A 14,317-nucleotide genomic window follows, 5' to 3' on the forward strand; every position below is an offset into this window, starting at 1 on the left:
AAGAAGAAGAAAAAATGAAGAAACAAACATACAAGGAAAGAAGAGAAGTCTTTCAGGATCGTAACAAATGGAATTCCATAGTTTCTGCTTACCCGTACGTGGTCTCTACTACTGGCTTACTACGTGGGAGTTAGGGGTTAGCTTATATAAATGTATGTATGCATTATTCCCTAAAAAAATGTTGTTAATTTGTAAGAAGTACTTATACCTTGTTTTCGTAAAAAAATAGATTATTATTAAGTAAGTATAATATAAAAATCTGAGGTGTATTGTGTATATACATTTTAGTATAATTTGGCTCACGTGCGCTGCAGGCGAGTCTATTCAGCCACTGGTGGAGCCTTGGTACTCGGCCGCGTCTTGGCGATAATTAGTTTTCCTCTCTCCAGCGGTCACGAGTCCAAACATTCCGGACTGCGCTCGCACCTCACTCATTTACAGCCTTATCTATACATACAGGAATTTTGACAAGAATTAAAAAATCAATTTGCTGGTCTAACGTATACTTAAACGTAGTTCTTGCTTTAAGAATGTAGATAAAGGGATCGTTGATTGTTATTGTATTCTCGTGATGTTCGTAGAAAAGAAAATGAATATCTCTAGTGATGTAATAAATAGGTAACTATAAATGTATATTTGAATATGCCTTTTTTAAATGAGTTCCATATCTACAGCGTTTCTCACAGATTTAACTAAATATTTCTTTTCTTCAATCGTCTGAAAGGGCGTTAATTCCCATAACTCTTCAAGCGGTATCTTATCTAGTCCACTATATTTTTTTTCAAATTCTCCAAGAACATCGCATCTCGTACTACAGATGAGAGGAATTGATGTCAACGAAGTCAAAATGCCAAATTTACCAAAGACCTTCAGGTCTTGCTTCAGGTCTTTCCATGAATACACCTCATCAGCGTTCAAGCCCATATCCTCCAAAAAGTAAGCTAAGGCATTATGATATACTTTCATATCGTCAAAAGCGTCGCTCTTGTTTCTTAGTTCTCTGCAGTTCATTGAAAGGAACATCATTATATCTGTGACTGGAGATGTGCACCTCGCCAGCTGGAAGTCAATGGCGACAGCTTTGTTCCCTGTGCCTAGGTAGTTAGGGATCCACGCATCACCATGGTTTATTGCCGGGTGAATACTTTGATTTGAGGCAATCTTAATCAACAGTTCATATGGATCATCAGAAACAAGCTTCAAAAATTTATTGTAATACACACTTGTAGTTGGATCCTCAAATTCAGCCAAAGTCTTCAAGCATATGTCAATAGCATTTTGAAAGTACACTGAGTACCAAGCTCTATTGGAGTCAGTATAATAAACGTCGTGTAATACATTAGCCAATTTAGCAAAATCGATTGGTTTTTTTACTCGCAGAGCCATGGACACGGCGTGTAAATGAGCTAGTGTCGTCAAAATCGCATCGCGTTCACATTTTGTTGGATTATCAGAAAAGGCCACGCAATTTCGTTCACGTAAATCTTCCAGGAGAAGAAAATCGTTAACTCCGTCACAATGATATGCGTAGCAAATGGGAACAATATTTTGTATATTTTCTTTAGCGCCCGCAGATTTTTGAATTTCTTTTAACATTGGTAAAACTTCAGAGAAAAAACGGACTTCTCGTTCAAAATATTTTTCCGGTTGTAAACTTTTTCTTAGCAGGCGGTCCTGTACCATTGCCTTAGCGATAAACGTTGCGATGTGATTCTCACCATACAATTTAATCCTGAACACAGCTCCTAAGAGCCCTGTGCCTGCTGGTGCCGCTCTGGTCACTTCCATGTGTTTCACCCAGTCCTGACTGCCGGTCTTCAGCTTGAAGGCTCTATCCATCACATCCACCGTCAACTGATTTGATATTTCTAGTAGCAATTTCTGCACCATCTTGTTGAGTTAGTATTCCACAGACGTAACATTATGATTTGCGACAGTATTTATACCACAAGTTTATCTGTTAGTTAATATGTCAAGATAATTATACTGTTATTTGTTCTGTCTGAATAATAAATATTTAATGTAATGTTTTAATAAATCATTTCTAATGTCTTCAGAATATTGGCAAAGACTAACCTGTAAGTGAGTTTTTATCGCGGACAGATTAATTCACGTTTAGTTGTGAAAATAATTTAGTTTTCGTAGTCTAACTTCTTATTCGTAGCTGTTTCGTGTGAAATCTGCGATATGTAATAAACTTGTTGGTTGGCCTGCAAATGAGTATGTCTGAGAGTGACGGCCGCGCCGCCGCCGCCCAGAGCCACGCGTGACGAGGCGCGCGAGCGCACATCACGAACCGCCGCCGGTCGCGCAGGATTTACCCTCCATTTCTCAACTTTCTTTGTTCGAATGTTTATCACTGCAAGCTAAATAACTCTCCTCTATCCCATAATTATTCTATGGTATTATCAAATCTTCCGATTTTCTCTACAAAGATAGATACCTACTTACCTATCATTTTGTAATATTTATCAACGTAGATAATAAATGTTGACAATTGCTAAACAGTACATGAAAATCTAACAATAGTTTGTATTAACTTGTCAGTGACGGAATATTATGCCTTCATTGTCTTGAGCGAGTGATAGTCACCATAGTTTCGCATAGTAAATCATAATTGCAGTGCATCAACTTGGTGGTGTAGCAATATAACAGCGCAACAATTACGTAGACTACAAGTGAAAAAAGTGCATCGATACAACCTGCAGCGCAATTTCGCCCAATAATAGGATAAAAATAGCTTCAAGTGCTTTAAGTCATGGCCGGCGTGGAGAATGCGATGGGTCTGCGCAGCTCGGCAGTGGCGCCGCAAGCTACATGATCGCAGCAAACTACGCCTAGATTATGGGAACAAAGGACTACGCTGCTCCTTTTTTTACCTTGACCCTAGGGATGAGCAAAATCAGCACGCAGCGCCTGGAGTACCTATACTTAAGTGTGCTCAGGATAAATGAAGGTCATCAAATATATTTAATGTAAACATATTCGGAACATTTAACGAAATATGTTATATGAAGATCTTTATAAGGAATTTATGACAATCAGATAACAACTAACTTTCCACTATTAAGGTTTGACCAAGTGTATAATTATACAACTCATACGGAAGGTAAATTATTCGACAAATGAAATAATAACTGGATTCCGAGGTTTCGTCGGTTGTTAGTCGATATAAGCAAGCATCTAGCCCCACTCTATCGCGGGGTAGCGGCACTTACAGTGATTACGTGTTCAAGGCAACGGCCAGTAAGAATAATTCCACTCTAACCACTACGTATGCCTTAGAGAAATTGCCTTCCACTCTGATGCTGCAAAGAAATTCTACAGGATTCCTAAGTGTTATGTTAACTCTTTATGTTGTATGCAATTACTTAAGAATATTGCGATATTATCTTCCTAAGTTTGTCGTTGGTAAATTTAAGTAGATAGGAACTTATATTAATATTTCATTACATTAACTTTACCAAGAGATCTCTTTCTTAGTACCTAGTTTTGTTATTCGGACAATCTGGGCCGGGGATAAATACCTACTTTATCTACGTAATGACTAGAAATTATATGGCCACATCATTTTATTCGCATTCCTAAGGGCTAGTGCAACATATCGTAAGATATTAAGTTCAAGAGAGCAAAGTTTTATATACTTCTGTTAAATAAAAACAGGTCATTAGAGTATGCACTATAGAACTGAATGCACTGTCATTATTGTACTGTTGTTATGCTACAGATAGTTATGTATAACTAAGAGAATTGTGTTACTTATTTACTCGTTATAAGATTTATAATAAATCTCAGCCTAGCTCGTAATATAAAAAGAGTGAGCGTTACATTTTCTTGTGAAAAAAAGTAAAAACAATATAAATAAAGTAAAAGGACTACGCTGCTCCTTTTTTACCTTGACCCTAGGGATGAGCAAAATCAGCCTCTATTCCTCTATCAGCTTCCCTATAAGTATACTCAAAAGAGTTGAGTTGAACATTTAAGCTATAATTTACCACCTTATTAAGTACTTACATAAAACTTTTCTTACTGGCGGTGAAAAGCCTACGCCTACCTATGCTTTACACAACAGCAAATTTGTTTTATGCTTTTAAATCACTCACTGCGCTCAGTAGTCTATATTAGAATCACATGCTATGCTCCTGATTCAATTCTACACTACTTCGCAAGTTCGTGATTTATACACTCGCACATAGAAATAACTGTACTCTATTGTTAAACAAATAACTATTTTTGCTGTTACAGTGCAATGCTTTGCAAAATGATATAACTTCTACGTGCGTGTACATTGCACAAGCCCTAACTAGCGACATCGCATTAATTCGCATGCTCTAATGACGCTCGACAAGAAAATTATAGAAAACAAGACAGCCTATCACCACACTCGCAATATTAATACCATCCGTCTTCATTAGTTTACGTCCCATAACTTTAAAAAATATATTTTGAAATTAGATCCTGTAACTGTCAAGATGGTCTGTGAATAGGTAGATCACCACCTACAGCGTTAAGTAACTACATGACTTGAATATTGTTAAATTATTTGTATTTTATTTACAAAACGAAATGACTAGCATTACTTCCCGCTTCGTTTGTATGTAGAGCCTCTAATCTACATACATCATTGTCAGATACTTTAGACATCAGTCACCAGTAACTGCTCTACTTACCTCATAAAGGAAACTACGGAAGTCTTCATTAGCAAGCCATTTATAAAAAAATCTTTCCTTGGTAGAGGTCGCAGGATATAGGTTGAGTCTTATGTAAATAAAATGGCATTTTTTACACATCACCTCATGACGATTTACATCATTATTTCCTGGGTGATTAAAGAGATAAAGATAGTTTAATATGTCATTTTGTTATGTTACAAAATCGCCGCATCTCGCCATTATTTTTTTTTATTGTTTTTTTTTTCGTTATACCCATATCTTCCCTATTAGTATACTTATTTACCTATATCGTAAAAGTTATAAAAACCACTTGAACATTATTAAATAATGAACTTTTCCTGCTACCGGTGTTCCCGCTATTTAATTAGCGAACGGGCATCGTAACAAACTACCTAACAAGCCATAAAACATGTGGATTATTGAAAAAGTTTAACAATAAAAAAGGTGAAACAAAATGGCCGACGTTACCTGTGCGCGCCACTTTACCACAGCTTTACCTTCGGGACTTGTAGTTCTTTTTTTAAATTTTAAGGAACGGCCCATGGCGTCCGCGATAAAAGCCTCAAGCCTGTTGTAGACACGAGTAAGACAAAGCGAGCCGGGTTGTAGTTTATTTTTGATTTTAATCGTCCATTTTGGTCGGTCAACGGTGTGGCATAACGCGGTTTTTATTTGAAAGATTTATAGGTTTGCGTCAGACAGTCCATGTCGATTAGGCTTGTTGTGGTTTTGTCCTGTCATCTTGCACTTTCTTGTGATGCATTTATGATTATTCCATAGGTATAAGTACCTAGATAAGAGTGGGTCCTACCAATTTATAGGACAGTAAGCAATAAATTGTGTTAGCTTGCTAATTTGAGTAGGTACCTACCTAATGTTCGACGTTTAAACAGTGATATTATCACATTACATTTTGGTATTGAGTGTAGTACCTAAGTAGGTAATGAGTTTTAAACTTAATAACTTTCAAAAAGGGTATACTTAAGTATTTCTTGAAAATAAGTATAAGTAATTAAATTTCTTACAAGCTCAGAATCATAAGAAACAAAGTATTTGCTATCGTTGAGATAGAATTCGTCGTCAGGCGAATTAAAATGAAAAAATAAGAAAATGGTAAAATAAGAAGGCTCCCACAATGCGATTCGCGTTTAGATTCCGCTCCGAATCCTGGAAGGCAAAAAACTTCTTTTGTTAGGAGCGTGTGAATACAAGCCAGTCTTTTGTCCGAGTGTATGTCAAAAGTGCATCTGTCGGGATCATTATAATTTCAGAACATACACCTTTAAGGCATCGGGAAAATGATACTTTCAAAAATAGTGTCTTGTAATGTCGTATTTAAAGTTTGAATAAACATTTATATGTTCTTAGATACCCCTTTGGTTCCATTATGGATAAACTACACCTAAGTGTAGGTGCCTACTGCTACTGAGCAGCGCTTTCTCCACCACAGTGTTTTACTGAGGCTAGATTCCACAAGCTGTTGGAGATATTTTAAATCTCCCTGAGAAAGCAGGTTTCATCCCATATTGTGTTTTACTCATAAGAGTACATATAAATGTACCATACCGTAAAGCTCATGATATCAGATATTCGTAACCGTATCCAATTAGAAAGTTATCGGTAAACTACTTACTTAACTTCTCTTACCATTTTATAGACATTAATACAGTCAGATCATCAGACGTGTCAAAGTTAGAATCCTGTTACTTAGAGGAGACGTTCATCTCAAAACTAGAGATGAAAGATGGTTGCCTGAAAAGTTTTCTAGGAGTTTTGAAAATTGGAAATTTTACAGACCTAACTTTGCAATGTCTTTGCCGCCAAAGTAGAAAATTTTGCTTACTACTTTAAACTTTTCGGTTCACTTCATAAATAATAAGATAGTGTCATAAAAATTTTTTTGAGCATACGTCGATGTGCGGGTTACACGTATCAACATACGTGGTGGCAATGTTGTGGAAATCTACAAAATCACCAATTTTCAAGACGCCCCTACAACTACGAGTACCAAATGATCGGACTATAAAGTACTCACAAATTAAATAGGTACATTATCTCTCTAGAACCGACCTATTATTTTCTTAAAGATGCATACAAACACTCCAAAAATTAGTAAAACCATTTTGTTTATGTCACTAGTTTGACAACTAACTATACTTACTGCATTAATTACGAACACTGTGAATTGGTTGGGTATAGCCCTTTTAAAATACCCAACCACTGCTCATCAAGCATTACTTGCTTCAGGCCTTTAGCCTTTAGGATGACGCCATGAATATTTGGCATTACCATGTGAATTGCCACTAACATCATGCAACTGAATACCTGAATGCATATCTCGAGGCAACGCATTCTCTGCAATCTCTGCATGGCATTGTGTTGGATCTTTTGAATATTTCCAAAGATAAAGATACTAATTTTGGACGTCAGTGATCTCTTGAACCTCCAGGGTAAATGGAATATTTATCAGTCCTCAATCTTATTCTCGCCTTTTGACGAGTTACGTGCAAGGATTTACATCACGGTGACATGATTTCTTATTGTAAACCATTATATCCTAAAGTTGTAGTACATCTGGAGCAAATAGCAAAGTGCGTCTCGTGAAGACAAACGGGTCAATACTAGGTTTCTTTGTTAGATACTGACTGATACACTATCAGCTGGCCTCTAACAAAGAAACCGTCACTATCAAATAACAAATTAAAAACCGTAATAAACACCAAACCGCAGATGCAATCTCTCTTGTAATTATAAAAATACAAAAATCCTCTAACGAAACATAGTTTCCGAGACAAAAGAAATCGACGGTATCCGATGGTATCAATACCCGTTCGTTATGTGATCGATTGATAGAGATAAATCGAATATTTCTTCTAAGTTATAGATACGATTACAACAAGCAGTCGGGGGTGGCAGATGACTCGCCCTTTGATTTCTTAACGATCCCAGTAATCGAATAAAATTCCTATTAATAAATATAAGACAGTCAAAACTGAACAATATTTCGCTACTTGGGAAAGTGACTCGTATGGCTGCGTGTGTAAAGATAATGTTGCAGCAAGGTCCTGTTCACCAACATTAGACAGTATATCATAAAGGTCGCCTAACCCGTCGCAGTGGGGATCGCATACGGCCGGGCAACCCAAGAATGCGTTTTTTATTACAACATTTATAATCCACCACTATTATTAACAGTTTCTACGTTTACTATTAATGATCAGAAGAATAATTTTTAATGTTCCGAAGTGGCGGCGTCGTTTATAAATCTCATAATTCTCGGTTCCTTTATTTTGTTTCCTGCAACACAAGTAGACATGTTCCTTTTCATGAGTTCCACTACATAATTGTGATCCTTGATAATGAACTGCCTTCTTATTTACTTAAATACTTACTGATTGGCCATAAAACTTAAATTTCCAGGTACAATTAGGATGTAAAATAATAACATAGGTAGGTAATAATAAAGTATCGATAGGTAAGTATCTACTAAATTATAATTAAGTAAAGTTATAACCTAAAGTTATTCCAGATAAAATAAATAGGTCGCGGAAATATAACTCGGCAACTATAGTATTTACTTTCTACGCCTTGAATGGCTAACCCTTGGAAAACATATACATAATTGGGTCGTGTACTAGGTTCCAAAATAAATTATGAAATTCTCCTTACTAAATAAATATAGGGCTAAAAGTAAAGAAAATCATTTTCTTTCTTCTACTAAACTTATTTATGAATTTTAACCAAGAAAAAGTAATAATAAGTCCGACATTTAATCACGTTATACTATGACGTTACAGCGTGCTTTTTTATACATATTCCATAGTAATGACTTCTTGTTTTGACGTTTAGTAAAAAGTAACTGATTTGACTAGTTGGAAAAGAGCCTATTATTTAGTTTACAATATTTAATCTGACAAGAACTACATTTTTTGTTGTATCACCGACAATTGCATCCTTCACGTTATGAGATCCTCTGCAAATTTATAAACAACTGTTCAAGTAGTTTAATTCCTTTGGGATAATCTGTCAGGATTCGTCTGTGTTACACAATGTGCGGAGGGCGCAGGCGCAGTGGCAGGTACCTGGAGTACAATAGAAGAAATCAAAACGCCATTATCTCGACACAATGCAGTCAAGTGGATGGGAGTACTTTTGTTCACTGACGAGTGGCTCGGGGCTAGGGTAGGTTTAAGTAGGAACACGCATGTTTACAACTTGATGAGGTATACGACTCTACCATGTGTTTACCATAGGTGTACGTTGTATCAAGTACAATAATTTTAATGTTAATCACCTAATACGATTTCTTCTTAGCAGTTATTAAGATAATTAGTTTTATTAATATTTTCTATGACAGAAACGTCGAGATTGACCCTCTAGCTACATGCTCCAACGCAGCCCAAAAATATTCTTCAGAATATTCTTACTCAACGACGAAAATACATAAAGCTGTTTCGAACATGGGAAGAAGTCAATGTTGTCTTCTTTTCAAACCCCGACATATACGTAAACTCTCAATATAACAACTCAGACAGTTTTCTTTCGCCCAGAGCCGAACGCGACAATACGACGCCAATTTTTAGTCGCTAAAAAGTAAATGAACTTATTTGGGCTCGAGAAATGTAAACGAGTGGAAACTTTAAACATTCCAAGGAATCTAAAGTAATGGAGGTCGGTGCCTACGCGCACGTTCATGATATGCGTTTAATGTCAAATAGGTATCTCCTTGATATAATTAATTATAAAGTTAATGTGCTGTAGTAATTGCACCTTAGAACTTTATTGCGATACTGTTGTTAGACTAACCATACGCCTGCCTATGCAGGGTTTTAGTTACTTACATCGTAACGAAAATTTTGAAGGATGATTTAGACCATGAATTTTCCATCACAAAAGTATGGAACTGAAAATAATAAAAAAAAACCAACAATTTTCCGACAGGAAATTCTACTTTTTATCAACTCAGAATCATGGTCTGAATTATCCCACTCAGTATTCGTTACGATGTCACTAACACCCGTACGTACTTGTAAAGCTGCCTGTACGTACTTACTTGTATGGCTACCTGTACGTATTTATACGGGGTGTAAGTGACATCGTAACGAATACTGAGGGGATGATACAGCTCTTTTCAAATTATCATCGCAAAAGTATCGAATTGAAAATAATTTAAAAAAATCATATATTTTGCGACGGAAAATTCCACTTGGTAGCATGTCACTAACACTCAATACAGAGATAAAATACGGCAGTACAATTATTAAAGAAACATTACATAAAATTACACATTATTGGTCAGCAAAAATTTAGTTTCGATCGCCATCGACTCGCAAAGAAGAAGAACTACATTTATTACATTAAATGTAGTTATTGTAGTAAATGTGGCCTAAACAGCCTACATCCCACTGCTGGGCACCAAACACAGGTTCGGAGCTTTCCTTCACTTAGTGTAGACATGAAACCAAGTTAATAGGGTATGAATTATAAAATGCTCAGTTCTATTATAAACAGGAGCATTTTCTTTTTATATTCAACTTACTTTAAACCAAGAATAACGTACCTAACAACACCTACCTAAGTGCTTTATTTTATTACGTTTTTCTAATTAACTTTGAATAAATTGCGTGTGGCCCTGCCTACCTCATTTGGAATCACTGCGTTCATGTATGTATGGTTTATTTACTAACAATAAATTTTCCAAATACCTGGCCAGTATTACAATCGTTCCTTATCGCATTGTACCTATCACATGCGAAAGGAAAACGAACACGGCCTGGTTTAAACCGAAAACGCCTTATCAATATTCAATGAACAATTGAATTAAACTGAGGCTAGTAGTTTATATAAACCGATTGTTTTCTTAACAGACCACAGTAAAAACATGTATAAAGAAAATCAGGCCCTCAATCTTTATCAGGCTGACCTGATAAAGGTGGCTCTGAAGCCATAAATCGTTATTGTATGGTATAAGTTCCACGCGCAGCCATGTTGAACTTCATAGGTAAGTATCTCTTTTTTGATCGTGACTTCTTGTAGATTTTCCGTAGATGGCATTAACTACTTGGCCGGACAAATGGGGAGCGCTGAAAGCTCTCACCAGGTAACGTGAGGGTGCCCAGTTGGGCGGCGCGGCTCAGGGCGTCGTTTAAGAGGAAAAATATTTGAAAGAATTAATCGACCCGTCGATAAGCGCTGATTGAGGGAAATCGTCGACCACGCCGGCGGGGTCGGTATCGGAGTCTGGTAACCGAGTAATGAGAAAATAGGTATTTATCACGTGAACGTAGCGTAGAGTCCCTCATTAGGTCTTACAAAGAAGATATCTCTCATTTATGGAGACAGGAAAATTAAAATAACAGATACTTTTTGTAATAGAAATATTAGAGAGGCAGTTTAACCAATAGAATCTTTAGAGCTTTATACAATATCTAACTCCAAGTGATTATAAATGAGTAACTTACATGAATTTAGTTCTTAACATCCCTATTGAATAGGCTTGACGAGTCGATCCATGACGTGGGAGGACTATAAGAAATAGATAACCAGTTAACTTTGACGCTTGGATCTTCTGTTTACCTTAGAAAAGGTAGGCTATACTAGTACCTTAAAGGTCAGCTATACTAGTCACAGAATCAGCAGAGTAGTGGGAAGAAGGAACTAAAATGAAAATATATTATAAATAATATCTATTATCAAATCGATTTACTTACTTTAGAGTTCATGCAATTAGTATTTATAGAAAATTACCTTGTTTACCTACATAAATAAGAGTTATTCAAACAAAACTGTCTTTATTCTAAAGCTCTTATAGAGGACTAGCTTTTGCCCGCAGCTTTACTCTCGTTAAATACGGGTTAACACGGTTCTCCTTTCCTAATGTACCAATTTTAAGCTAGGAACTTTAATTTAAAAACTGCGAAAAGTCCCATATAAAATTTGACCCCCTCTTTTAATTGGAGGCATATTTCTAAAACAATGATGATGCATTTTATTGTTTGTCACAAATAGTCCGCATAGGTACCAATATGTAGATTTCTACCTTCAAAACTGCGTAATGCTCCATACAAACTACCACCCTCCATTTTAAGGAAGAGGGGGGTTAAAAAGAGACAAAATAAGTCTATGTCACTCTCCATGCCTTCAACTATATCCACTTAAAAAATCACGTCAATGTGTCGTTCCGTTTTGCCGTGAAAGACGGATAAACAAACAGATAGACAAGATACACATTCCCATTTATAGGTACCTCATATTTGTATGGGTAACGCGTTTAACCATCTATATCACAGTTAGTTCACGATATTTGCAATTGAACTGGTACAAATGCGTCTGTACTAAGTAATAAAATATCTACATGATACTTATTTATATTTCTATTTCCGCGTACACAAGTTAATAGAAACAATTTCGCACAATATAAATGATGTTTCAGTGCAGCGCAGCTTAGCTTACATCTTTGTCGCTTTCTGTAATCAGCTTTCCTCGTGTGATGGACGAAAGCACATGTTCACTGTTCATCTCAAAGTAGCCGAGGTCCATCTCGGGTCCAGAGATATGCGAGAGCTTGCTCTAGTGAATACCTCGGAATGCGGGCCGCCCCACCGCTCTCAAACCACCGTTCCGTTACACTCCTCCAACACCTCATACATTGCCACACACAGCTCGACGTGGATATGCCTTCGCATAGCAAGACAGTAATGGATCGTGAACAAAAAGACCCCCTCGTCTCCTCACATTTTCTCTTGTATTGTAGTACAATCTCGACTTGACTTTCCTAAAGAGTTCAATGCGCGCTTGCAGTTCTATGTACACAACTTATCGATGCAGAGCAAATAGTATATTAGGTAATCGATAGTTAATGCTCAAACATGTTTTATTATTATTATTAATGCAGACTAACGACTTCTTTCACTTTTGTTAACAATTGTCGGCCTTAGAGATATTTTGAATAAAAATGACTAAACTTTAATGGTCTTTGTCTTGCAGATTTTAAGAAAAAGCAATCTAAGACATCTGATATTATATTCGCTGTTTACATTTTCACCTTTGCTACGTACACCTATAAAATAAATGTATCGTTTCGTATTTTATTAATAGACATTTGTTTTATGTGTTAGTACAAAAAATAATTTAAATTTTATTTAAGGCTTCTGTCTCATATGACAGAAAATTCATCGTCGTCATATTTTGTTGTTGTGATTTATCGCTGTTTTGCCTCAAATATCCTTCACTACTTGGCCGGACCAGTGGAGAGCGCTGATAGGCCTTCGCCCGGTACAAAATTAACGCCTTTCAGTGCTGAGATGACTGCCTCATATACACTAAATACCTACGTAGATTCCACTCTCGAGAGAGATTAAAAAACATCATTCAAATTACGAACGTATATATTAATTGCCTCGACATTGAGATGAGATCAAGGTATGGAGGTCCGACAAAAAGTGTTAGGCCCAGTTTTATCGAGTTCAATTAAAGTTGGTGTCAGTACTAGTGGGCACAATGCGTAGATATTAAAGTTTTGTTACGTGGCTTTTTGTGCTCGTATCGAGTCCGGCGCGGGCGCATACCTGCGTCCTTCTCAACGTTTACCTGTGCTCGAGAGGGCAGCTCACTTGCCATAGACGAATGGAAGTTTTAGAGGCGTTCGAAATATTCTTCTTGATGTTTATGTCGCTGTTAGTACACATTGAAATAATGTAACACAGAGGCGACTACAGCTTTGAAGTTAGGTACCCACTTATATACTACAAGAAACTAAAAATGTATTCGTAAAATGAGCAATTTGATATTGGCATTGACAATAAAGATTATCAAAGATTTTTGACCGATGACATGCCTGCGTAATTCTTGATATATTTCTTATTACATATTTCCTATTGAATATTCTGATTGTAATAAATATAGTTTAATTAATGTTTTCTATTAGGTACATGGAACTTATACATAGCTTTCATCAACAGGGACTCTCTGTAAAACATTATTATGGACGAAATATTTATTCAAGTTACTGGATTTTTTATTTTTATTCTAAAGTGTATGAAGGATATGTTAAGCTTAAAACATGATTTTAGAATTTGCTAGTAAGTACCTGCATTTAATTATGCAATAGTGCAACAAAATAACAATCAAAGAAAATGATATGAAAGAATCTACTTGGGAAATTACTTGAAAATAGCATTAATGAATCCGGCGTGCTTATTGCAAACTTTTCCCGCCCAAACACCTGTGCGGATGCCGGGTCTAGGGCGCAAACGTTCTGTGGTTGCGCGGGCGCACCGCTCGCCTCTCAAACCGGGCGGGCCAGTCCACGATGGAAGCTAGTGCCGCACGGTTGTGTGCCCCGCGTCGCGAGTGATGTCGCAGCATGATTGCTGCGCGTGCCTTCCTGTGGTGTCTGTGCCTCAGCGTGCTCGGAGCCGCTAGCGCCGCGCGCCCTCACCGCATGCACCACCTTGTGCCGCAAAGACACAAACACTCGGAATTCGTTAAAGGAAAGAGTAAGTGCCGCCCACGATCGACTTCTAAGTAACAACAGTGCTCAACTTGGAGGCCTCTCTAAATATCTTCAAACTCTGACTTATGTTCATTCACGTTCAGGTTTCTACTCCTCTAAATCTCTGAGGTGAAGAGTTATGATTGAATTT

The 14,317-nt window shown here is 36.8% G+C and overlaps 2 protein-coding genes across 4 annotated transcripts in view; one reads left to right on the forward strand and one right to left on the reverse strand.

Annotated features, from left to right (window-relative positions):
• Nucleotides 1–14,317, forward strand: part of LOC126379824 (epidermal growth factor receptor) — a 96,675-nt gene that overhangs the window by 67,487 nt on the left and 14,871 nt on the right. Inside the window, exon 1 of one of the 3 annotated variants that reach the window (XM_050028753.1) lies at nucleotides 13,992–14,170. The exons of the other annotated variants lie outside the window; for them this stretch is intronic. Within the exon in view, the coding sequence (XP_049884710.1) occupies nucleotides 14,038–14,170 (133 nt within the window). The 5' untranslated portion in view covers nucleotides 13,992–14,037. Of the gene's footprint in view, nucleotides 1–13,991; nucleotides 14,171–14,317 lie in introns of those variants that run through there. 3 annotated transcript variants of the gene reach the window in all.
• LOC126379833 (uncharacterized) lies at nucleotides 231–1,929 on the reverse strand. Its single transcript, XM_050028776.1, has one exon. The coding sequence runs from the start codon at nucleotides 1,888–1,890 to the stop codon at nucleotides 652–654; it is 1,239 nt and encodes a 412-aa protein (XP_049884733.1). The 5' UTR covers nucleotides 1,891–1,929; the 3' UTR covers nucleotides 231–651.

The sequence above is a fragment of the Pectinophora gossypiella genome, chromosome Z (assembly GCF_024362695.1).
Source record: "Pectinophora gossypiella chromosome Z, ilPecGoss1.1, whole genome shotgun sequence".
NCBI lineage: Eukaryota > Metazoa > Arthropoda > Insecta > Lepidoptera > Gelechiidae > Pectinophora > Pectinophora gossypiella.